Source organism: Stegodyphus dumicola, chromosome 7 (genome assembly GCF_044657685.1).
Source record: "Stegodyphus dumicola isolate Sdum_Otavi_A_Nest chromosome 7, ASM4465768v1".
In the NCBI taxonomy this organism is placed as follows: domain Eukaryota; kingdom Metazoa; phylum Arthropoda; class Arachnida; order Araneae; family Eresidae; genus Stegodyphus; species Stegodyphus dumicola.
In genome coordinates this window covers 3770060-3797795 of record NC_140774.1, presented here as the reverse complement: position 1 = coordinate 3797795, position 27736 = coordinate 3770060, and the positions used below count along the sequence as shown (strand labels likewise).

The following is a 27736-nucleotide window of genomic DNA, read 5'->3' as shown; positions in this document are numbered from 1 at the left end:
ATTACAAGTTTTTTAAGAAAAGGGGGGCAATATGTAAGACTGATAATGATTATGAAAATTTTGCACATGGAAAGACAGACTGAACAGTGAAAAAGACTATGACAGTGGTGATATAGCTGATGAATTGCAAGCTATAGCAGAAGACGTAGACAGCTATTCCAACAGCATTAAATGATTTAAGGCCAAAGGATTAGCAGTAGACTGTAATTAGAACAGGTGAGATTCATGGCACAGAAAGTAATGAAGATAATGATTAGATACTGGTAATTTTAGTATTATTATGTATTCTTATTGGAATATAAGTTTCTTTTAAATAAATAACATTCTAATAGTTACCAATAGTTTATCCATGAATGCTTTTCATTTGTTATGTTCTTACTGTAACTGAGTGTAAGAAATTTAATTATTCACAAAATTTTTCCTCTAATGATTTTTTACAAAATATTAAGAGAAAAAGTGGGGGATATGCGAGTAAATACAGTATTTAATTATCCCAGAATTTTATTAAGTTAAAAAATTATGCATCTTTCCCAAAGTTATAAATATAAATCTTGTCAGCACTGATTTTTTGTTAATGAAGTTTTTTCTAGTGAACATTTAATACCAACTATTTTGTATCAGGCTCATATTTTGTTATTCTTAGTAGTAAATGTACTAAAGAAAAATTATCAATCATTTAATTGTCTGAAACTATCTTTGATAGTTTAAAGACATTATAGATACTGCATTATTATCACCGAGTGCTATGTAAGTCACTTTTCTACTGATTGTCTTTATAGAAAATATTTCCAAAGCATAATATTTCTTCAAAGCAAGATTTAACCTAGTAAACCTGATAATCTCTGGAAAATCCATTAGTTTTGCAATTAAAAAAAAAAAAAAAAAAGAAAAAAAAAAAAAAAAAAGAAAAGAAAGAGAAAAAGGAACTACCACTGTATACTCCTGTCAGAGTATAAGCCAAGTAGTTAGATTTTGCTGCAAAAAATTCATCCAAAATTAAAAACCTTGAAGAAGAGTGAAACCACCTTTGGCTTTCATTTGAAAAAGAATGGGTGTTGGCAGTTTAGAAAGAAAGGACACTTTTGGCAATTAAAATTTCTCTTTCTTAATTCTCCCAATTTTGTATACCTGTATATGTGTACCAAAGTGCTAAATACATTTTTGGTTCCAATGAGCATATGAAGAGAAAAAATGAGGAACTTAATCCCAAGAACTTAATTGGAACAGTAAAGCAGGGTGTTGGAGGTATGCTTGTGTGGGGGTACATGTTAGCATCAGGATTCAGTAATTTAGTATTTATTGATGGCATAATGAACTGTACTCTTTATTTAAATATTTCAAAAGATAATTTAAAATTATCTGTCCAAAATTTGGGTATTAGAAACAACATTTTTCTTATCAGGATAACGATCCTAAGCACAAGACCCTCAACGTTCGCCTTTGGTGTGTCTATAATTGTCTACAAGTTCAAAAGACAGTCCATTCACTAGATTAGAACCCAATAGAATACATTTGGAGAGAATTGAAGGTTAAAGTGCAAAGACACAACATAAAAAAGGAAAACCGGACTAATAACAGGAACGATGGAAGAATATTGATGTAGATATTACCAAACCAAAACTGGTAAACTGTGTGCCCAGACACTTGAAAGCTGTCTTAAATGCTGCAAGGTATCCTACAAAATACTGACTGATATTACAAATAAATAAATAAATAAAAACTTGTGAACTGAACCCAGACATTTGAAAGCTGTCTTAAATGCTGCAAGATATCCTAAAAAATACAGACTAAGGGAAAATAACTTTTTTTTTTTTTTTTTTTTTCTTTTCTTTCTTTGGGAGCCACTGTAGATATTGCCACTCTGGTATAAGGCTTGATGAGCTCACTTTTATTATTATTATTATTATTCTCAGATGTTGATAAATTGTGATTTTTGTTTTAAAAGTGATTGAATTATGTTGTTCTTATGTTCTGGCTAAGATTTTTATACCTTTAGTTAATTTGTACACAATAGTAGTAGAATTACCAATAACTTAAAAGTTTAAGTGATGCTAAGCCTAAGGAGGGTACCATTTGTTTACATCTGAAACTCTTAGTAGAATAGTGAATTAACTCAGTTGGTTCACCAACTTCAGAATTTTTTTACCCAATGGGGCCAAAAATTAACTTTCAATTTTGTGCACCGAAAATTCTGTCTTCTTGTCCACTGGTCAAATTGCTTGTTTTTGCATAGACTCTAATTTTAGTTGTAAATCTTTTTTAACTGGTTTTAACTGCATTTGGTGTTTTAGGTTTTTTTCTGTATTTTACAATTGTTAATGAAGATTGAGTTTTTATGTAGAACTAATTCAGTTCTACATAAAAATTATTGAATTAAAAATATATCTGTAATGAAATTTGAGGGAATAAATTTAAGTGAATTGCTGCCAAAAAAATGTGTATAATTTAATTAGGCTGTTCAAAGAAGTCGTGGTGTCCATATGAGATTTTTTTTTTTAAATAAGAAAGTTTGTGTGTACAATATAATGTATAAAAATACCATCTAATTAAATGATAATTTTGACCTAAATAATAGTGTTGAATACATTTCTAGAATTTGATTGGTTTGTATATGCATAATATAATTTTATTTTAATGGTATATTAGTTATTTGAATTATTCTTTTATTTCTGATGTACACCCCTCCCCCCAAATTTTAGTGTTAGTCTTCAACTGTGAGAAATTCAGAGGTCAGGGAATTTCTACAGACAAGGCTTTTGAAGTAACCTTGGATGAAGAGATCACTGGGGATAAGATGTGATTGTAAAAATTAAAGAAGGCAGAAGCTTTTTACTCTTGCAGCATCAACATCTTAAGGGTTGTTTATTTTATGTAGAGTAATTTAAAAAAAAAAAATAGAAGAATAGTAAAGAGTAAAAAAAATTTGTATTTATATTTCTGACCTACCTTTAACATTTATGTGAAATCTTTTGAATCACTCCTTTGTATACTTGCAGCATGCAGCCAGCATCTCTTGAGCTTTTGAAGAAGTGGGCTTTCCATAATTAATGGCAATTTGTTGTTTGTATAGTAATTTTAAGAAACAGAACAACCAATAGATCAAATTTTAAAAAATTGCAATAGTATCCATCAGAATAAGTGAAAAACACACCTATCAGACTAAATTAAAAAGCACAGCAATAGTATCCATCAAGTTCACTCAGAAAAGCATTTCAGATGCGAACTTTTTTTAAAAAAATATATTAATATCTTAACTATTAACAAACAGTAAGTAAATGAAATATGGAACTGGACAAAACTTTGCAGTCTTTTTAGTATGGAAATGAAATAAGTCCTTTTAATCACTTATGAAAAACAATCTTTCAATTAACTAAACAAAGGCAGATATTAAAATTATGCTTATATATTTTCTATGCTGACAAATAATGTCTTATAATTCTTTTTTCTTCAAAGCTATAGATGTTTTTGAATACAGCAGGTACCACTTAATCAACTGTTCATTAAAAATCTGAAAACTTTCAGATTTTACATTATGCTCAAAGGAGGGTTAAATATCATGTTCTTTGCACTTACCATAAAATTCAATTCAACAGCAATATTGCAAAATAATTTTTAAATGAGCATATCTTTAGAATTTTCGATACACAGTCTCGCGTGCTTGAGATAATTCCCCCCGTACAGTATTGCCTTTGCTCACTTTGAAATTGTTGAATGTATTAATCAAAAATTCATTAAAGTGTTACAAAATATGAAATCGATAATAAAACAAATTTCATTCAGGCTTTCAGATGCCCATATTCAGTGGAAGATTACGCAATTCAAATTTTGACGTTTCTAGGTACCATTATTTTATCACAATGCGAGAAACATACATACATTTATGCAGATTCTTCATCATTTAATTTCTTTAAATATAACACAGGACTGTAATATTTGGTGGCAACAATTTGAAAAGTGAACCGATATTTGTAGTGAACCAATGCAAAATGTCAAAACGAAATTAATAGCCCTTCTGGGCTAACACCCTTTGGGCTGACAATATCATTACAAAATAACCACTTAATAAGATCAATGCTACCGCTTATAAAAATCAAATCGCTTTTAAAATTTCAAAGCCAAATCCTCAAGTGAGTTTAGTGATTTTATTCAAAGTCGATTACTTTTGCATGTCGAAGTACAAATGCTAGAATATTTGTATCTGAACCAGTCATGGGTGGTTGTGGATCATAAGAGGTGCTTAGAATTGGCTCAGACCTGTTGAGGGAAAGCATCATTAAAAAAAATAAATAAAAAAAATAAAAAAAAAAAAAAAAAGAAAGAAAGAAAAGAAAGAAAGAAAATGTGAGGTAGTATCTGTATAAAAAATTTCCTTTTTTTACTTGCGCAGTTTATTCAGTTCACCCATCCACATCATGCTTTTGTTGTTTGGTCGTACTTCAAAATGTCCAAACAGAAGGACTTAAGCTTAAAAGATAAAGAAGAATTGCCAGAAGACAAGGGTGACGATGAAGAAATTCATGATAAGATTTTCCCCTTGAATATATGGGAATTGATGTAAATATCCAGACTCGCTACAAAAGATGATCATCAAGTTAAAGAAAACAAAGGAATTAGTGAAAATGATCCCCAAAGTGAAAATCTTGATGCTATACCAACAGCCGCAATCTCGACAAGCATTAAAAATTTTGAGAAGAATGCTCGAATTTAAAGTTGGAGATGCAAACAATATTGTGTCTTGGAGACAACTATTAAAAAACCACTAACAAGAAATATACAACAAACTCAAGTGGATAAATTTTTAAATAATATTTGTTATGCCTATATATTGTATTGATTTGTGTAACAAGTTAAAATAATTACAATTTCTCTGAATTAAGATGGCTTTTGCCATCCACAGGAAAAAATAATGAAAGTTTTATGTAAAAAAATATAAAAAAAGTGTATGTAACTTGCATATTAAATGGCATATCGAAAAAGAGTGTTAATCTCAACAGAAGGACCGTATGCAAGAAGAGGAAGGTTCAGGTATTTGCACATTTAATTCTTAAAAATAATTATTGATATCTTATATAAAATAAGTCTATTTTTAAAAATTTTATTTTTATATCCCTCCCCAAAATCACCTTGTATCCCTAAGCAAAACAAAATCCTGCATGCAGCCTAGCACCACATATAAAACTCAGCCACTTCGTACAATCAATGAGGTCGGTAGGGACATGATCATATTACAAGGTTTGTACGGTCCTTAAGAGTCTTTAAAAGTCCTTAAATTTTTTTGAATTGATACATGATCATATTACAAGGTTTGTATGGTCCTTAAGAGTCCTTAAAAGTCCTTAAATTTTTTTGAATTGATTTTTGGTCTTTAAAAGTCCTTAATTTTGGCCAAAATAAGCAGAAGGTCCTTAATTTTAATCATCTAAAATTTCTGTCTGTTTTTACGACTGCCATTTTGAGTGTGAATTAGCATTTTGGAGGAATATTTTTGGCGATTCACTGACATATATGGTTATTTTTTGAATGGGTTATAATTTGTTCTATTTCTAATATAAATAACAGTATACTCAAGTTTCTAAGCAAGAAGTGAAACATAAGCATTTCGAAATTCATTTTTTATAATAAAGAGCTCTTAAACAACTTTTTGCTTTTGGGGATGTGAATTCTTTTATTAAACGGTTCTAAATTTCGCAACTTGCCAACATTTTGGGGATTTTAAGATTAGTTTCTATAGAAAAGTTTTAATTCTGAGATCTGAGAATTTTTCGACGACTGTTTTTAAAACATCATAACATTGATAAATTTCATTAAACTAATGGTAATATATTGAAATTATATTTAAAAAATAACATTAAAATAAAACATTTTTATTTTTCATTGTCATTCTAGAAAATTCGAGAAATATGTGACAAAATGAAAAATGTCTCCATGGTGTCAACATGTAATGGATGTATTTTACAGAAAGTTTGCGATGAATTTCTTACTTTTTGGAGAACGCCTGGAAGGACAATGAAAACATAATATTAGAATGTTTTACTCCTGAGTCATTTTCTTAACATGTTTATCTTCCCTTTATTTTCTCGGCTTTTCACTAGACACAAGCATGGAAACTATCAAAAATGCTTCTAATCTTATCACTTGGGCAGGCATTATACAAAGTAATTCTTTTATTAATAAAGAAATTGAAAACTTACAATTTAAAATATTCATTAATATGTCTTAATGCATCATATACAGAGCTGGCACTAGGCATTTTCCCACTTGATGCGGTCTCTATGAATTCTAAATTCTGCTGCCTAGTGCTTTTTTAAATTCTGCTCCCAATGCCTGCTCTAAATTCTGAGAGTTTTGCCATTTCTAGATTTTGTTGTTCGGTATGTCACTAAATTTTAAAAATTCTGCCACACCAGCTCTGGAAACAACCTTTATCATATATATTTCATATTTCTCCTGAATGTTCATATTACAAAAGAAATAAGATTAGCTACTTTTTTTATACATTCTAAATGCATTTAGTGTTTTTTAGAATAACAGAAATCCTTAATTAAATCCAAAAATTCTAAAATGAAAAGGAAACGTGTTGAAGAAAGAATAAAGAAAATTATTCTCAAAGATATGTGCAGTTATTATTATGTAAATTACCCGTTTATAATTTTAGCCTTTACTATAAATTTTCCATTTCTATTTCCTCATATGATAGATTTAGTGAGCCAGATTAAATAAAAATTGAATTTTATTATCTTTTACCACTAGTCCACATTTTTAGTTTGAATTTGACTATTCTTGTTTAATTATGTCACCATGAGCTGTAATTGATTTTGTTAGCATCAGAACATGCCTTTATGTTCTAAGTTCATTTTAAATAAGAGGCTTATTTAAACCTTTGTCTGATATTGTAGTTACTTTCACACATAGCAATAATTTGCTCCACGTCTATCAGGAGTTTGGGACTATTTAACTTTTACCAGATCAAGTAAATCCTCATAGGTGCATTGTGGAAAGTTTGACAAGTTAGGAGACAAAGCACGCAGCAACTAGCGAGAGCATTGGTTTGCATATTGAGACAAATGTCTAATTGTTAGAAAAAATGCTTAGAGAAGGAAATCGATATAAACTAGCCAAAATGTTTGGGAAGGCTTTAAATTAAAATCACGGATAAATATTTTGTTGAGTGTTCTTGTTACAAAACATAAATGTTTTGTAGCTTTTAATGTGTAATTGTCCTAATATCATTTAAGAATCAGTGTCATAAATTACATGTATTTTAAACTGTGAAATTTTATTAGATTTTGGTTTTAATAGAGCTTTTTAACAAATATTGTTTAAAAATAAAATTTAATAGTGGCCACGTAAATCCATAATGACTAAGGTTATCTAATTTAATTATTTATAGCTAACTGCTTATCCTTAAAAATTATCTCTGCATACTAAAGTGAGTTATTGCCTTTCATTAATAGTCACAAGATAAAACACAAAAATGTAAAAATTCAAGTAAAACTTGTTCTTTGCATCTAGTGAGACTTAAAATGATACAAAACAACTTATCACCTCTGGTGCTTTAATTTCTTATTGGAACCTTAAAGTATATTAACTGGGTTACAACCCCTGGAACTCTGCACAAAGCTATGACACTAACTGCATTAAACAGATCTTGAGTAACCTTCAACACTTGCCAACCGTGCCTACATCAGGCCTTTCAGGTATGTTTTAATCAGCAGGTCTCTCTTTAGATAAGCAGCAGCAGTGACAGCATTCAGTCTTTTGTTATGAATCATGTTGATTATGATCGTACTTCTCATTTTAACCTATGCCGTTTGACATAAAATCTACCTGTTATTTACTAAACCATTAGACTGACCAAGTATGTGACAAAATGAGACATAAAAAACTCAACATAAAGCTAACTATTAGTAAAACGTAAATTTCACTTATCTTCTTTCAAATATGTCCAGCTATTATAAGTGCAAAATATTTAATGCTACTTGATAAATTGCATAAATTTTATTTTATTCTCAAGCTTATTAATAATTATGTTAATTAATTCATGTTTAGTAATAATGCATATTGTTTAGGGATCTATTTTATTGTTAAGATGGTATTACAGAACTAAAATTCAAGCATAGAATAATATTTTTAATTGAATTTATTCAGTTCTCATTTGCTCAAAGGTCCTTAATTTTTTCATTAATGGTCCTTAAAAGTACTTAATTTCCATGTGCAGAAATATGTACAAACCCCGTATTAAGCAGTATCCACTGTATCTATTACAAATGGAGCATGAATATAGTAGGACTTTTGAAAGGCCCATTATCGGCCGAATAATAAAGTTGCCGAATACCGGTAGTTCCAATCTGAGTTCGATTCCAGGTGAATGGGCTGGCTGCATGGGCATTCTTGTGATTTTCTCCATGTGCAGCATGTTATAATAAAATTGCTGAACACCGGTAGTTCCAATCGGAGAATGGGCGGGCTGCATGGGCATTCTTGTGATTTTCTCCATGTGCAGCATGTTATAATAAATTTGCCGAACACCGGTAGTTCCAATCTGAGTTCAATTCCAGGTGAATGGGCTGGCTGCATGGGCATTCTTGTGATTTTCTCCATGTGCAGCATGTTATATGAGCCAATATCCCTTAGAAAGTCTTTCACGAAGGCATCCCTTCCCTTAGTGTAATAGCTCTTGAGTGCTTTGCCATAATCAAATAAACCAACTAGCCATCCTTTTTGTATTTAATATTTTCATTGATTCTTTTTTTTTAATAGCTTTGTTCCACCGATTGGAGAATCTCTCATAGACCAGGATAAAGTTTCTTTTGGGGTGAATCTGCAAAGAAAGCAGATTTTTGAAAACAGAACTTTTTTCTTTCTAGATGAAAAGCAGGTATTGATGATTTTTGTTATAAAAGTGATGCAGTATTGATTTAATCTTCTTTCTTTATTGTCTTATGTTAAGTTTTTTGACTTCATATTATTTTTTGTGGTTTTAACCAAATTTAATTATATTTAAAACAGTTCTCTTTGGTGACTACCATATAAGAAATCTAAAAATATCATTCTACTTTGGGTTCTGGTTTAATTTGCGTAAATTGTCTGTAATTTAACATCTAAAATCTTAGTTCAAATAGTTTTATTATTTTTCATTTAATTGCAATATTTATAGTCAGTTTATGAAATTAAATTATATTTTATAATTATTTATTTTTTAATAATATATTTTCTAATAATTATTTTTTTATCTTCTAATAATTTACAGCATAGAGCAATATTCCCCTCTTTTTTAATCCAAATTACAGTATTAGAGTAAAATTATTCAAATAATGCTATTTAAATGTTAACAAATAATTTTGTTAATTGTAAAAGCAGGTATTACAATAGTATTTGCAAATACGATAATTAAAATTTTAAATCTCGAATTATTTAAAGTAAATATTGGTCAAGGGTTTTAGGTTCCTAGCAATTGTTATATTTTTAATATCATAGGAATGTGATCATAAATTTAAATTGTCTCTGAAGATAGTTCATCACCTGAAATATTTGTAAATCAAAGCTATTTTCTCCATAGGAATTAATTTAAAATCAATTAACCCATTCCTAAATCCTAAGTGATGGCTCTGAAAAAAAAAAAATACTTTAGATGTAAGTTCATAATACAAAACTGATGGAACTCATTAAATCTAATGCATACACATTGCTTAACGTTATAGTAAACATATAAAATCTAGAAAACTTATATTAAATTTTACCGTGTCTCTACAAAAGAAAGCTGACCGCTTAAAGAGAAAATGGAGAAGGCAAAGATGTGGAATGTTATTGTTTGAAAGAGAAATCCTGTTCCTTAAAATTATCAGTTAGCCGTTTTCCTGAGCTTTTTTTCTCTGAACTGTCCTATGTCTGAGAATAACTAGGCTCTTTTCTTATTGAAATTTGTTCAATGGGATTTGTTTCTCTCCACATTTTAAAATGTTCCTAAAGCAAGATGTGGTAGTATCATTGCAAATATTTATGCTATGGCTTAGTACTGCTTGTTCAGGGTGATAATGTTCTGTGAACAATTGCACCTTTTCTTATTTTGCATACATTTTGTGGATCAAATAGGAATATTCTCCCTTCAGAAGGCATTTCTTCCGCTGTCTTAACTGCATTTTGAAATGTCACATGTTGCCAGCTTACTCGTTTGTATCTCGAGACAAGGTTTCACTGTACAGAGCTTTTTATTGGTTTCAGAAACACCTCTTTTCTTTTGTGATTAAAATAAATCATGATACACCTCCACATTCTTCATACTATAACTGTTTCCAGTTGATTATTATATAAACAATTTGCAATACTAAGTATTTTATGATTATTTAATTATCCATTTTGAATCAGACCTTTGATATGCGTTAAAAAAATTAAAAAAAGAACAAGTACATATTTTGGCTGCTAGAAATAAAGTAATAGAATGAAAGTTCCCCCCCCCCTCCCCAACCATTTTGAGAATTTCATGCTTGGAAGGAATATTGAAAAATAATAAATGAATAAATATTCATTCATATTTTATATTACTGACTACAGAGTTCTACTTTTAAATGTTTATTTTATAGAAAACAATATTTTGCAGACCTAAAATTTCAAAAAATGACATTTCTATATAAATCAGAGATCTACAGGCAATGAAATATAACCATGTAGTCATTTGTACTTTGATTTGATGAGTAAACAATGACTAATTGCTCAAAGTCATTGGTTTGGTTGGGAGGGTATGATAAGTTAGGTTTAGGTAAAAATGTTTGTGCTTATCATAAACATAGTAATTTTTCTTTTTCTTTCTTTCTGTTTTTGTATTTATTCAAATATTTTGTTTTAAGGAACTGATGTTAAAATACTGCCTTTTATAGATTTATTATTATTATTATTATTATTTAATGTGGCAAGTTAAAATACGCTTTAACTAATGTAACTGTGATGGGATTTACTGGGTGATTAGATTGGAGTATTAAACTATGGCTATAGGAACAGAATCTAGGTTGTAGCTACAGCCTGGATTCTGTTCTTTGTGACTGAATAGCTGAATCAAAATATGGTCTTTTTATGACCTTCTTTACCCACCCTATGAACAACACAAATGCAAGTAAGTTCATGTACCTGTGAAGTCCTTGAAGTTCCAAGTCTTCCTTGAAGTAGCCTCTGTCTCTCTTCATAGGTAAGCCTCATGTACTTTGTCTTAGTTGATTCAAATATATTCCATTTTTTTTATCAAAAATTCAAGATTTCAAAATAATAGATTTTAATTGATTCTGTTTCACAAAGATAGTATGGCTACAACCATCCATGGCTTATCCAGGACTGAAATCTAAAATTAATAGTATTTCAGTCAGCTTTCATTAGTTTCTACTATCTAAAGCTGCTGAAATTTTAGAGAATGAAAATAAAATACATAATAATGAAATTACATTGTACAGGTAAAAGATAATATAAAGTTCTATTATTAAAAATTTCTATTCTATACAATTATTACTATAGTCTGTTTTGTAGAATTATTAGAAAGTAATTTTGAATCACAAGCACAGAAACTTAAAAAAAAAAAAAAAAAAAAAAAAAACTTTAATATGCAAGGATTGCAGAATGTCTAATACAAGGATTCCAGAAATGAATGCCCCCTGTGGAAATACTCTCAGTCTTTTATTCAAATTTTATTTATCAACACTTTCTGTATTTTTCTTGTGTAATTTATAAAAACGTAAAAAAAATTATCTAAATCTTATCGTGTTTCAAAAATTGTCTAAATTTAAATACATGAAGACCGGGAAGGGCGGGCATTTATCGTTTTGAAAAAATTAATTTTTAGTTTGTGTAATTTAAGTGATGAAGAAAATGATCTTATAAAATCATACAAAAGTAACAATCATACAAAGCTTTCAACTTTTATGTAACAAAATTCTTATTATAAAAAAAAAATATACTTACTCAAGACAAAAAAATAAACAAATTTTCATTTGTTTTTCAAGGTGACTATTCCCCTTCCAGTTTTTTCTGTTAATATTGGGAACACATATCTTCTATGTTCTTATATGCCATTGCGTCTTATATGCCGTCAAATACGGTATATACAAAAAGAAACATTAAAATAGGCTAAAAATTAAAGACAACTATTTTAAACCCTTTCTGTGCTATAGCTGCAGGATTAAAGTAAAGTAAACTTAAAGCATCTAAAGTTAAAATTAAATTGGAATCAAAGCAAGGCAATTCCTCAACAACAACAATAATAATAATAATAATAATAGCAATCGTGTATAAAAGGTTTAACAGAATATCTAAACATATCAAAATTAAAATATGAATTCATTAGTGGAACAAAGTCGAAAAATAAAAATGGGGAAAGGAAAAATATGCAAAACTATAAAAATATAAAAATTAATTACTTTTACTGAAACTTCAATTCAGAACTCATCAGTGGAATATGAATTAAAATTTCATAAAAGTCGATTAATATGTTTCAAAAACATGTTTCATTCTCCTGGTTCATTTGAGATCAAAAACAGAAAAAAAGATTTAATTAAATTTTCATTTAAGACATTAAAATTCATATAAAACTGAAAATTCAAACCTCAAATGTGTCCAGAATTTTCCCTACATGCTTTCAAAACACTTGGAAAAAAATAATAAAACTTTATGTTGTGCCAAATTGACTGCTCAATAAAATAAAAAAAAAACTTTATATAATGTAAATTGACCATTCAATAAAACAAATGGTCTAAAAATATTGTATGTAAATTTGATATTCAAAAGCAATTACGAATAAAGAACTTAAATCAAATTACGAGATTGTCATTTAAACAACACTCAAAAATTAGGTTGTCCCCGATTACGCTAACCTAAACTTTTAATACCAAGAAAATGAAAAACTTTTCATAGAGATTTCTGTAACTAAAAGTCTTGCTAGCTGTTTAAGGCTCAGATTGGAGCTGGGCCTCCAATCTGAGCCTTAAACAGCTAAAAACTGAAAACCTATTTCAAGCAAAAATTGAAAAAAAAATGCATACTTGCTGAATTCTTAAGACCAACCGAACTGTGTTCCTTGGGGGGGGGGGGGAAGTTGAATTCAACGTTACTCTGGAGAAGCAAAAATTGTGTAGTTCTTGGAAAAGGTATGTGATAAGATTTAAAGTGTCCAATAGCAGAACGAAGCATTTTAACAGGTGTTCAGAATGGCCTATCCTGTTAAACTTTGTGTGTAGGGGGCTAAACATTGGGTGCGGTCTGTAAAATTTTTTTCCTATGAGAAGGGTGATTGTCAACTCCCAAATGTCAGCGTAAGAAACTTCTAAAAGATACTGTCTTCTGTAAAATCTTAAAACGCAAACACAGAACTGGCTTAAAGTTGAGGAAAAGGAAAAATATAGGTTATAAAAGATTCACATAATCAATACAATAAGTCTTTGAAACTAGAAGCCCCATTTTTTTAGGAAAAGCAAAATTTGCCATTTATTAAATTTGCAAAATAGTAGAAAGACAGTGTAAATAATATTTAAAAGGGAAAGAAACAAGATCTTTGTACACATTTACATTAAGTTTCTTATCTAGTCATCCAACTATTACCTCCGATTAAGATTCAAGTAATAATTATTTCACTTTAGATAAGAAATTAAAAAAAAAGTAGTTAATACAAGCTTTCTTTAGAGATATAGAAATTTTGAATAGAGGTGTTTTATTCTCTAAGAGAATTTTTGACTAAAATAAAAGTAAGTCCACAAATGTCATATACCTTTTTCAGTGAAGTAAGTTTTGATATATATATGTTTGTGTGTTTTCTGAGTCTTGGAAAAGATGTGAATGCATGGAATTTAGATTATGAAAGAGGTGCATGGAGCAGAAAAGATTGAGAGCCACTGGTCTAACATTTTATTCTGCTTAAACCATGTATATTGATAGAAGAGATGGGGGATATTGCAAAAATCTTGTTCCTACTTCTTTCTGTTTTGGAATGAGAATTGTAAATTTTACATTGATTGTCATTATTCAGTTATTTTCCCCAATAATAATCTTAAAAGTCTTATATAAAAATGAACATGGTATTGCTTTACTAATTATAAATTAGTGCGTTTGTAAAGGAATGGGAAGAGTGTTAAACTGTCATTTCAGTCTGCCGATATGTGTAACAATGATAATCCAGTTATAGTACTAATTTACTTGTATAACTTTGGGAAAAATAAGCAAATTAATAAAAACTTAGTAAAATAAATTTCATAATTATCTTATGATTTTAAAAGTATTCTCTAAATGCATGTAGATATTCTCAAGATGTACAAATGAAAATAAAATTATCTTCACTTTCAGTTAACATCAGGGCTGTGGAGTCGGGGAAGAAAATGACGATATGAAATAACTCAACTCTGACTCCTGGAATTTTAGACTCCGATTCTGACTCGACTCCGACTCCCTCATATATAGATGTAAACATATACTCATGAGTTACAGCTTATTTTTTTAATATAAAAGTTGGAAGTAATAGATGCTACAGAAAAAAAAAATTGATGGCATAGCAAATTATTTATATTAATTAGCATTTATTACGAAATGGAAAAACTGACATTAGTTATTTCTAAGAAACAGTATAGCTTCGGCAAGACCTTCTTTGTTGGAGATCCAATTTGATAAACTTCAGAGCTGAGAAGAATCTTTCCACACTAACTTGAGTAGGAGGAAGAGCTGTTACTGTTAGAGCTACTTCTTTTAACTTTTCAGGATAGATTTTTTTATAATTTCTAAAAGAGGTGTCTTGCAAGCAGAATCATATTTCTCTAGTTCTTCAAAGGCCGTGTAGAAATCTTGTTTGTATTTTTTCATTTTTATATCTAAAGGCTCTTTATTTTCATTTGCTTTGCCTTGGCCTTTAAAATATTATCCAAAAATATTTCTCAAAATCTAATTCATCTATTACATAATTAATCAACTACTGTTGATCAAAGTTGTCAGAATCCACTAACGTATGCAGGTTCTATTTATTTAACTGATTTAAAAAACAAGAACAAAATTCATTTACCATTTCTGATGCATCGTTGAATCTGACGTTATGTTTCAGCTGGCAATCTTCTTTACAGAAAAACCACAATTCTATTTCTTGACATCACATTTTATTTACATAAAACATTCAAAAGGAAAAAAAATTAATATTTAAGTACATTTTCTTGAACAGCCTGTCTTTTTCTCTCATGGCTGTACGAAACAATTTATCCGTCCATCACACTTCAAAAATGAAGTATTTACTGGTTTAAAAAAAAAAAAAAGTTTTAATTTCTCTCTCTGGCACCCTCTAGTTAGGGAAAGACACTTTAGATGAACATTTAACATACTCCCACTTTTAATTTATAGTGGAAGCCAGAAATTAAACATTAAATTTACATCATTACTCAAAAATAATAGAATGAAATAAAACTAATATCTATGAAAATTTCAAGCAAAAAAAAAAGTTAAAGGTCTAAAATTGAGTTGTGAAAAGTGTTCATACAGTTCATCAGCTGGATTACTGGGCCATCGTTCTTAGAAATCTTCAAATGGCAAAGTTTACGAATCGGTCGTACAAAAGTTCCTGAAGAGGTTTTTACCTCTGCCACCACATGTACAACCATCTTTACTTGGAAACAATTTTGTGACTTTGCCTATTGGCCAGTTAAGTCTCTTTCGGTTGTCTAGTTCAATTAGTACTACATCACCCGTCTGGATCACTTGAGCCTTTTCTCTTGATTTTTGAATGAGATTTGCTAAATATTCTTTTCAAAATCTATTTCTCAATTGATCTTTTATATTTTGTCATTTCCAGTATCTTTTTTTGAAGTTTCTGGAAATTAATTTTCTCTAGATCAGGTATCTCGATTTCTTGGATGTCTTGAATAAAAGATGATGGAGTCAAAGGAATAAATTTATCAGATTCTTCTGAAATATATGTAAGAGGTTGATTATTCATTACAGCTTCAACTTCACATAATATCGTTGAAAGGTCTTCAAAATTGAGTGATGATCTACCAAGTGTTCTTGGGAGAAGATTTTTTACACTGTGAATGAGCCGTTCCCACCACACAGCTGTTGGAGGAATTAACTTCCATTTAATGTGAGCTAGGTCTTAATTTTGTATTTTTTATTTGACTCCAATGTAAAGATATCAAAAGGTTGTTGGTACCCCTAAAGTTAGTTCTGTTGTCACTGTAGATTGTTGAAATTCTTCCCCTTCTTGCTATAAACCTCCTGAGGGCACAGACGAAACCTTCTGTTGACAAATTAGTCACTAATTCCAAGTATACAGCACAATACACAGCGTATGTGAAAATGACAATCCATACCTTGGTTTTGTTCTTTAGAAAGAGAGGGCCATATAAATCGATTCCCATGATTTCAAAAACTTTCAAGTCTCTGATTCGGTCAAATGGAAGTTGAATATGCGGAGTGACAAACGGTTTTGAAGTAAATATTTTGCATCTCGTGCATTTTGATAATTCACTTCGAATGTTACACTTAGCAGAAATTATCCAAAAATTTTCTCGCTGGATGGAACAGTCTGGAGACTAGCATAGCTGTTCTTTAAATGGCAGTCTTGTATTAAACAATTTACTACGGGATGTTTTGATGGCAACAAAATTGGATATTTGAATGAAAATTTGTCATCACATTCTAACAACTTGGTTTTCGCTTGTATTATGTTATTTTGATCTTTCACAACAACAAGACCTTTGACAGTATCTGAGACATCAAAATTTTCTAACTGAATTCTTGACTAAAGGAACTTCTCTGCCTCTTTCTTTTCTTCGATCAAAAGCTCAGATGGGAAAAAATAATTTCTTTTTCTAGATTTGGATATGAAGCTTTTCATCCAACAAATAATACTTACAAATATGCAAAATTTCGAAATTCTTTCATAATTCATGAATTGATCTACTTTTGCTCAGGTAAATAATGATATTGCAGTTTTCTTTCTTTCTGACATAACTAAATCTTTATTAGGAACCTGTTCCGATTTGGGCCAATTATTTTCTTTGTCTTTTAACCATTTTGGTCCCTTTAACCATCTAATCTCGATAAGATGTCTTGGGCTACAACCATGAGATGGCAGGTCCGCCAGATTTAGATTACCTGGGACAAGATACCATTGGTATGATTCTGTGAGTTTGCATATTTCTCTGATTCTGTTACCCACAAAAGTACCCCATTGGTCAATTCTTCAACAGTAGGAACATCCAGAGCCTCATGAATGTAGTTTGCTAATCTGGCTCCCAAAACACAAGCAAGAAGTTCTAGACGTGGGGTTGTCAAAGTCTTTTTTGGAACAAGTTGTGATTTTGCTCCTAGAAGCTGTACCGAAATCATTATTATCTTCACAGTGCAGGAAAATTACTGTTGCATATGCATTCTGACTCGCATCGCAAAAAACATGTATAGACCATTTTTCTTTATTTCCGTAACCTATACGTCTGTTTACCTTTAAGTTAGATAACTGTTTCAATTCACTATACCATTTCTGAAAGTACTTTTGAATCTTCTCTGGAAGCAGGGAATCCCATTCTGACTTAGCTGACTAGGCCTCCTGAATCATTAGCTTGGCTGGCAACAATGCTGGGATGAGAAAACTGATGGGATCGCAAATACCTTGTGTTATAGACAAGGTTTTCCGTTTAGTAGGATTTTTTGTTTCAGTGTCATATTCATTGCAGATCATTAAACAATCCTCCTTTCTATCCCATCTAATCCCCAAAACCGAAACTGGAGTTATAAGATTTCCTTTAAACAAACTTCTGTTCTCATATGACAACTTTTCTATTTCTTCTACCGGACCGAATTGCCATAATCTCAAATCCATCTTAGCATCAGCCATGATTTCAGTTGACTTTGAGATAAATTCTTCTAATTCAGATGCACTGTCGACAGAAGTTACACAGTTGTCAATATAGAAGGACTTCAAAAGTTTGTCAGTAACTGTTTTGAGTTGTTTTGGATGCTTGTTCAAATGGTATCTGAAAACCGTGCTGAGTAAAAAAGGGCTACAAGTAGCTCCATCTAACACTCTTATGTTGATAGACTTTAATTTTATTTGCCTTCTCCCATTATAAAAATCTCAAAAATCGTCAATCTTCCTTAACTTCAATTTGGAGGAAGGATCTTCTAATGTCGGATACAACTGCAATGGCCTTTTCTCGGAATCTCAATAATATAGCAAAATTTCTTCTATCAAGTTTATTCCTTTGATGAGACGGTCATTTAGGGATAGTGCTCTTCCAACTTTACACGAGGCTTCAAAAACTGGTCTCATAGACGTAGTAGCACTCTCTGGCTTAATAACTGGATGGTGACACAAGTAATGGCCTCCTACTTCTTCTAGTTCATTTTCTGAGACTTGTATGACATCCTCTTTTTGCCATTTTTTAAAGACTAGGTCATAATCTTCAAATTTACTTAACTTTTTCAGACTTCTTGTAGTGCTAAACAACCTTCTTTCTGCTTCATTTCTATTTGAAGGAATGTTTGGTTTAATACAAGTCCATGAAAGACCAACACGGTAACACCCGTCTTCACTTCTTGTGAGTTCTTTGAGGAACACTTCATGGGCTAGCTCTTCTTTTTCCTTCATTTCATTTCAAATTCAAACTGTCCAAAACAAAAACTGGAGTCAGAGTTGACCTGTTTTTAGCAACTCCAGCTCCGACTCCTTTTACCCCCAAATCTGCTAGATTCTGACTCTGACTCCACAGCCCTGCTTATCATCTCAAGGTAAAACACTTAAAGTTTATCCAATGTTAATTTCATAATTTGTTTAATAATTACTCTTGTCAATCCAAATTATTTTGAGCGTTTTTCAAATTTTTCAGTAGGTTTTTTAATTTAAATTAACTGATTGTACTTAAATTGTGTAAGATTTTGTGTTGTATGTACATGTTAATTATGCAGTGTATTAATTTGCAAATTCATGTTTTCATTGTAATCCCATCCTCAACTATCCAATTTTAGTTTAAGAAATTGCATTTGGGTATAATATTGGGGAGTGGAAATGCCACAATACTCTCTGATGAAGAAATTGATGAAGAGTTATTATTAAGGGACGGCCATTGTGTTATTGAACCAAGTCGGGAAATGTCACAAAATGCTGAAATAAACAAGCTCATGGAACAGGTTAAGTCTATACTACTGAAGTAAGTGTTTTTGCTCTATTGTTAATTGAAAATTAGGTTAGAGCTTTATAATCTGTTACTTTCATATATGAAAAAGAATGCACTGTAAATCTGTGCAACAGAGCAACAGTAATTTTACACTTATATGTTTTATCATTATGTTTCATTATTAGTGCTGGTTATGTCTTACTTTGAATTTATTAAGCAAACTTATACTATTCACACACACACACACATATATATTGTTATGAAATGTCCAGGCGCAGTGAGATAGCTTCCCCGCAAAGCAGTTTTAGGGTTGCCATAAAATGGCAAAGGAAGGCAGGGTGCCATATTTGGCGACAAAATTGGCAACATGCCATAGATGGATGGAGAACCTTCTGGAACGAATTCTTACTGGTTTAGCCCGGAATGTTCTCGAACACAAGCCGAAAGCTATATACAGGGTTGCCACTCAAATGGGAGAATGAAATTCCCTGACATTTTCAGGTTTTCCAGGTGTGTTTCAAGAAAATTCCAGTCTATCCGTGTAATGTACGTTGGCTGTGCTAAGAGGTAAATTAATTATGGTATTACTTGTATTGTGTAGAAAATTCACTTAATTATTCAATAAATCCCAGAGGACATTTATTCTTAATTATTCTTGGTATACTTTGTTTGATAATTTTGTTTCCTTTACCACTTAAGAAACTTAATAAAATTTAAGATATATATGTTGGATAACAAATGTATGTTTTGTTTAATTATTACTCATGATCATCACCAGTTCAACACGAGGCTAATCCGGTCCTTATAAATCACAACGCAATGCTAAATAGTTAGGTTAGATTTTAGGTAAATTTCATTTGCGTGAGGTATGCTCTTAAAACCTTAACACTTGAAAACACAAATATAATTATAATAGTTGTTGTTTTCTCTACTGAAGATTGAGATTAGAATCTTCCCAATCTGGAATAAAATAAGGCTTTTTTTGCAGACATTCTGCAGCTAAACGAAAGAAAGAAATCTATTTTAATAAATTGAGGTATTTTATATTTATTTCGCAGCATACATAAGGAAAAAATATGTGCATTAAATTTCGTGATGGTATGTCATCATACTGCTATAATTAATTTCAGGATTATGCCAGAGAAAATTTCCTGAAATTTGGAAATATTATTTACTAATAATAAATAAATTTAGAGGGAAGAAGCAACATTAAATTATATGAATAACATAAAAATAAAGATAATTACTTAAAAATTTAATTAGAATAATCAACGATATTTTAGCGAATAATATTACATGGTTAGCCTAGATGACTGATTACTATTTTTTTATTTTACTGCAAAATGGCAAGGTATTTATTAAAAAGAAGGGAAAAAAAAAGGTTTAAAAAGATTTTGCGGTAAAATTCTAGTATACGGTAAGGCTTTGGCACGATTTTGAAACTTGTCGCCAATACCAAAATGACCCGTTTACTGCGCATCATCATGTCGCCAAATCCCATTGTACCATACATGGAGATTATTCTAACCAAAGAACATCTATGTAGAGAAGAAAAGGTTCCATACAAGTAAAATGCTATTACGCCGCTAGAATGCGGAGGGAAAATTTGCCAAGAGATTTGGCGACGGAACCTGGCGGCCAGAATTTCCTTCTCCGCAATGTGTGCAGGAAATTGAGAAACACGTGTTAAGAAGAAACGTTCTTTGACAAAAAGAGAGCTACGAAAATCCGTTTTTAAATTATTACGAAAAATCCAAGAAGAAACGTTTTATCAAAGGACGTTTCTTCTTGGATTTTTTGCAATAATTTTAAAAACGAATTTTCGTAGTTTTATTTTTCGCTGAAAATAACTAATCCATGAATTAATTTACTTGCGCCAAAAAATATTTTCTTTTCCTACTTGCACTAAGACTAAACTTCACGGTTGCAGTGCCGTGCGCTACAATATAACAAGCGGTAAAGTGTCTCATTTACGCCGCTCCGCATCTGCGAGTGCAATCCAGAGCTGTAACTCAAGAAATAAACAATCTCGTTGTTAAGTAACGTGTGCACCACGTTATTTTCGTTTTTGCGATAAATGCTTATCGACGTGGTGTTCGTGTTGCTTGCGGTTTGAGACAAAAGCATCTCGACGTGTGTGGCACGTCTTTTTAACGCAAGTGGTTAAAGAAACTTTAAATGATATTCATTTTATGAACTCTTGATAACGTGACCTTCAAACTTCGACACCGGTTTCGAGCTTTGGCGACAGATATATCACGCATGCACAGCTGTTTCCCTCTATGATGGAATGGAGCCACGTCTGTTGCAGAGAGGTTTTCCTTCTTTACAATACATATGCTTTGATTCTAACCTCCATGGTACCGTATACTAGGATTAAACCCATTTTGTTTTATACAAGAACAGGTACTTTCTTTAGTTCATGCACTGCACATACGATTCTCGAGAATACTGGAAACCAAAAGTTGTGGGAAACTTGCTTTGCCTTTCTAAAAGACAATCAAATTGGAGCTGCGAAAATTGGCTCTATGCCAGCTACCCGAATGACACTCACGTGATACACAATTCGCCAAAAAAGTTATCTTTTCCGACGTCAGCGCAAAAATCGCTTTTTTTGGTGGGATCGTTGTATGAACTTCACTGACTCTTCCAGATTTTGACAAAAATACTTAAATTCCCTGACTTTTCCCTGAATTTTTTGGTCAATTTTCGAATTTCCTAACTTTTTCCGGTGCTCCCGATTTTCCAGGTAGCTTGGCAACCCTGTATATAAACCCTGCTTGTCCGCAGTCAGAGAGTGTGCCTCGTAGAGGGCGAGATAGTTAGTCAGTCCGTGAGGAGTTGATCTAGTTGACAGCCGGGCAGCGAATGCCGAGTGGGTCGTTGAATGCATTGAAGAGTCTCTTAGTGTATTGTAGAGTCAAGAAGTGTCTTAGTGCATCGTCAAGAGAGTGTGTTGAGCTCTGGGAACGATTGAACCGAAGAGTCGGGAGCTGTGCTCTGTGTGTCGTCGAGTGCATTGCGAGTTGTAGCATGGAGAGTCTCGAGAGTACGTGGAGTTCTGAGAACGACCAAGCAGAGTCCAGTGCTTTGCTGTGAAGCTGTCTCCACCATAATAGCCTGATAACCTGGAGGCTGTGTTTCGATACTTCATCAAGTAGTATTGTCATTATTCACTCCAAATCCTCACGAACCTCGTACGAACGTGAAGGAAAAAATTAACGTAACAACTAGTGTCATAAAAAAAAAACGCACCAATATATATAATTTATAATAAAAAAAAAACTTTACATATACATCTCCAAGAAACACAAATTCATTTTAAAGCCATGCGTGGAAAAATTCATTAAATTGAATTTGTGTTCCTTGGAAATGGTATATGGAAAGTTTTCTTATAATAAATTATTATGAATCATTGGTTGATTACTTACAGCATTAGTGCAAGTCATAGACCTTTTAATTTAGTTTCAATTACTTTTATTTTGAATATATATATAAACTTGAAGCATCTAAAGTTGAAATTGAATTGGAATCAAAACAAGGCAATTCCCCAACAACATTAATAATTGCAACCTTGGAAAAGAGGTCTAACATTGTACTTAACAAATCAGAATTAATTTATGATTTCATCAGTACAATAAACCTGAAAAATTAAATTAATTTGTGTTAGGGTTTTCTAGGGATCAGTATCATTCATTATTTCTAAACCACCAAAAGGTCTTAAAATGTTTTACCTTAAAATATTGGGTTTTTGTTTTATTATTATGAAGTAGAAGAAACATGCAAAATCTTAAAACTCGAGGATTTCAAATGATTTTTCTGTGCAATAAGTAATTTGTAACTTTTTTTAATATTTAAATTATTTTAGGTTAGTGAATGTGCTCAAAGTGAAAAGCAGCAATCTCCTTGTATTATCCATGTGTTTTTGCTTTTTGCTTTATACAGTAGTGTGAAATTAGAATGAAATATTTGTTTATTATTTTAGAAAGAAATTAAGAATGATTCCAGAATCAGATATCGGCCTAGCTGTTGCATACTGCTCTACTGAAAAATACTGTAACCCAAAATTCAGTTTTGGTAAGTCCCAGAGTTGTATTCTTATTAAATATAAAAATAATTTTAAAAAAGTGTTTTTATAAAATAAGTTTTTATTTAACCCATTAGCCGCTGGTGTTGCGTTGACACAACGGTAAAAATAAATGCATATATAAATATAACTACCTAAGATATTTTATACCAGCAGATGATTTTGTGTAGGGAATATTATGAAGATTATTTCTGTAAAAAAATATTTGCCTTCAGCAATCATTTTGTTTATAATAATTAATCTCGTACTTTAAGCAAAATTTTTGATGGGGTATTTTTGCTGAAAATATTTAACGAAAGAATTGCCGTCTTTATGAGTGATCTATTTTTAATCAAGGTCACCATTTATCAGAACATTATATCAGTCAGGTGTTTATATTTGTGTTGGGAAGGAATGGAAAACAGGTGTTGCATTGACGCAACGTCAGCAGGAAACGGGTAGTCAATCTTTTTTTCACTCATTCCTTTCGATGTTCTGATTCATGTTCTGGTTGTTCAAAAATGCCTAGAACAAGGTGTCTTACATTAGAAGAAGCCCTTCAAAGATTTTTTGATAAAGAAACAGATGATGATAATGTTAATAATGACCAGAAGGAAACTGGGATATTGTTGTTGTTCCCTCAGAAATTGCAGAGTCTAGTGATGAAGAAGAAAAGAATGGCAATGTTTTAAATAATGATAATGATATTTTACCAAATGATACTGCTGGGGAAGTTGAAATTCACGTAAGAAGTAAGTTTCAGCCTTCTAAAAGCAGTTATAGTCATACTAAAAAGTTTAAAAAGCAGAAGACTGAAATCTTGAAGGGGATAAAAAAGGAACTGTTAGTTATGTCTCAGGAAGAACATGAAGAAAAAGATAGAAGAGAAATTATAAAAGACAAAACACAAGGTAAAACTAGTGCACAGATTTTCGATTTTCTTTTTGATTTAGACATTTACTCTCTTCTCGTTGAACAGACAAATATATACGCTCAGAAAAAAAAAAAAAACAGAATTTATTGCATCTGAAGTCTATATGAGAAGATTTATTGGAATATTATTGCTTACAGGATATCATTCTTTACCTCAAGAAAACATGCATTGGTCTTTTGATAAGGACATTTCTGTTCCTGTTGTACGAGAATTGATATCACATTTGCAGTACAGGAATATGAAGCAGAATTTGCATTTGACAATAGTCAAATTGACAATACTGATAAATTATATGAGGTGAGACCATATCTAAACTTACTAAATATCACCACTTTTTACTACTGAAAATATAAAGTCTCTTTTAGATTCCAGATGCGAGAATGCATTACTCCTTTTGCAAACTCCTATTGAGAGTGTAGAATGAGCCAGAAATAGATCAGCAACAGGAAGACCTAGTAAATTTAGCATTCAAAAACCATTGCATGGAGATGGTAGACATTTTATCGTAAAGTCCGTTGATGACAAAAGACTTCATTGTAAAGAGTACCATAGCCAGACTGTTTGTAGATGCAAAGTATGTAATGTAGCTTTACATCATGATTGTAATCAAGCTTTTCATGCTTGAATCTTTCAAATGAAATAATCTGTATTTGTGAAAGAAATGCAATGTATATTTTAATATTAAATTAATTACAAGTAAAGTTATTTGTGGATTTATAAAATGTTATACAGCTAAAAAGTAATCCTGCGCTCCACTCAAAAGAAACATCACACGAGTACAATCCTACTCACTAAACATCTGTAGTCTTATTCCGCTGATGTTGCGCGAACGCAACACTCGCTTTTTCTACAGGTAAGAGTATTTTTTTTTATTTTCAATGTAAATTTATGTCATAAATGCTTAATTTAATATTTGTTATTATTTTCATGAGAAAAGAAACATTCCTTGTAGTTTTGGCGGTTAATGGGTTAAAACTCGGAAACTTTATATACAGTATTATATCTTGAATAATAAAAGCCTGGGGCATCCTTGATAAATGTATAGTTAATTACTTTTCTCAATGCAATTTGGTCATTTAGGAATTTTGTAAAGAGAATTATTTAATCTCTTGATCCTGTTAAGTTATATGATAAATTATTTTTTTATTTTCTGGTAAATTATTTTTTTATTTTCTGGTTCATTAATTGTTTTGCGTGTTAGAATATATTTAGAAATAAAAGCTTATTTTACAAAAAAATTTTATTATTATTATTTTCACCTTTTTATTCTCAATGGCACAGTATCGATGAAATTATTGAATTGAAAAATATTTTTTTAACATTGAAAAATCACTGTTTTACTTCTAATAATTGTTATTGTCAAATAATTGAAAAAGTGCAGCAATTTTGCCAAAAAAATCAGAACTTATGTTAAAATATTTTACCAACTTCATTTAGAAGACTTTTTTCCCACTCTATCCAATAATGCAAGCACGAAAGAAAGTTGGCATGTCATTTCAGAAAAGGTCCGATTTTGTGTCAAAATACCTATATTAAAACAATGCTATATATAAATCTAAGCCATATTCTAAGTTGCGCTTTTGAGGCATGAAAAATGTAAGTTGAATTTCATCATTCAGCTCAATAGAACGGGAGATATAAAACTGTCCCCTTTTTTATTTTGCATAGTGTACCTGATCCTGATGAAGCAGTATGTGAGGCAGTGGCCACTTCCAGGGAGATACTGATGCTTGTAGATATTGGGAGGCTAGAAAACTTTTTAACTTTTTTATGTTTCTACTCCCCCCCCCCCGTTTCTCCCATTTGTGTGTATTCTTGTTCACGTTTCTCAGCACTGGATGGGGGGGGACTTTTAAAATGCTGGGGAAAATGTGTATAAAGCTTTGAAGTAGAAAAAATTTTAAATGACTTCGAAATTTTGTTGCAAAAATTTAAAATTTTAGTATAATCCTTAAACTCTGTTTTTTGTTGTTGTTTTGTTTTTGCTTTAAGATAATGAAATGAACTAGAAATATAAGGTCTATCTATAAAAAGAGGGGGAGAAATAGCATTTATAAAATGGCAGAAGAGTTCTATTGTAAGCTTAATATCTTTGCAAGAAATAATTTGCGCCATAACCTTGGGCTATATTTCAAAGCAATGAGGAAGAAAAAACTGATACTTCCCCCTCTCCTTGCAAAAATTATATCTAATGGTGTGGACAGAAAAATTCTGAGATTTCAGTTTATTTGTTAAATGAAGATAAGTGCAAAAAATCATTTCATTAAATTAAAAAAAAAATCTAAATAGAGTTTTGAAAAACCTGACTTAACACAGTGTATTCTCATCTGTAAGCAGTTGTGGGTATAACATTTTTCACATTTTTATTCTGTATTAGATTTTTTAGTTCAGCAATTTTTGTGCTTTCCAAAGCAGTTCCAGGTCCCTCAGCTTTTAATTGTTCTGAAGGAATATTGTCCGGCCCAGCAGATTTATTGTTTTTAATTTCTTTTATAGCATGATTCACCTCTTCCAGAGAGTGCGTTAATAGGCTCTAGGTTTCTGCTTGTTATTTCACTATCCTCTTTATACACATCAGAATTTAGCAGGTTATCCAAGTGCTCCCTGTACCTCTGAAGAATGCCATTCTTATCACTTAAACATCTTTCTGTTTACAAAGTATTGCTCTAGGTCAGGGATGGGCAAACTTTTTTGGTCACAGGCCAAAAATCAGGGGGGGGGGAGTTTGTTGGGCCAAAATAAATGTTTCTAAAATTCAAAACCAATATACACGTATTACAATTGAAATATACTGTTAATCAGATGAATGAAATTGCGATTTCATTTTCAAAAGTTCCTTATATTAAAGTTCGAAGTGAGATGTACTGATTCTAAGGCACGAGGCTAAGTGCTCATCTGTCAGTCTACTTCTGAAATAATTTTTTCTATGGTTCATAGTTGAAAACACTTGTCCACATATATAAGATGAACCAAACATAGCACTGATTTTTTGGGCGTGAGATATTAAATCTGGAAAACTTACTTTCGATAATGATTTGTAAAAACTCTAACTTTGGCATACTTAGAAACAACTGCTTGGGATGATTGTTAGATTGCAACTCAATTAATTCAAGCTGCAAATTTGACCTCACTGCTTCACAATTTACGTTGAAAGGCATGGTAAAAATATCCAATTCTGTTTGAATGGCACTGAAATCTTAAAATCTGTGTTTGAACTCAAAATGTAGTTTTTTTCAAACCATCTTCATACTTCTTAAGCTTCTTTTCATTTACTGTGGCTATTGAACTTTACCTCGGGGAATGACACAAGTCATTCTTAGCTAGCTGCTCAGCAAACAGATTATGTTTTAGTTTAAAGGTTTGAGATGGGTCCTGATATCATCGATAAAATGATTTTTCCCTTGCATATTGACATTCAAGTTGCTCATACGACAAAGAAGATATGTAAAAAATGTAAAGTCTGAAAGCCATTTTGTATCTTCTAACATTTTGCACTCTTTATAACACTGTTTCTCATAGAAGAATGACACAATGTTGTCGTTCAGCTGCCAAACTTACTCGAAAGCACATCCTGCGATAAGCCACCTTACTTTCGTGTAATACGGTACATCAGAGTAT

The 27736-nt window shown here is 31.2% G+C and overlaps 1 protein-coding gene across 5 annotated transcripts in view; it reads left to right on the top strand.

Moving 5' to 3' along the window:
- The window catches only part of nbs (nibrin), a 92715-nt gene that overhangs the window by 34598 nt on the left and 30381 nt on the right, over positions 1 to 27736 (top strand). For all 5 annotated transcript variants that reach the window (XM_085819822.1, XM_085819821.1, XM_085819826.1 and 2 more), the window contains 3 exons: positions 8761 to 8878; positions 18970 to 19151; positions 23104 to 23195. In XM_085819822.1, the coding sequence (XP_085675948.1) occupies positions 8761 to 8878; positions 18970 to 19151; positions 23104 to 23195 (392 nt within the window). The remainder of the gene's footprint in view (positions 1 to 8760; positions 8879 to 18969; positions 19152 to 23103; positions 23196 to 27736) is intronic.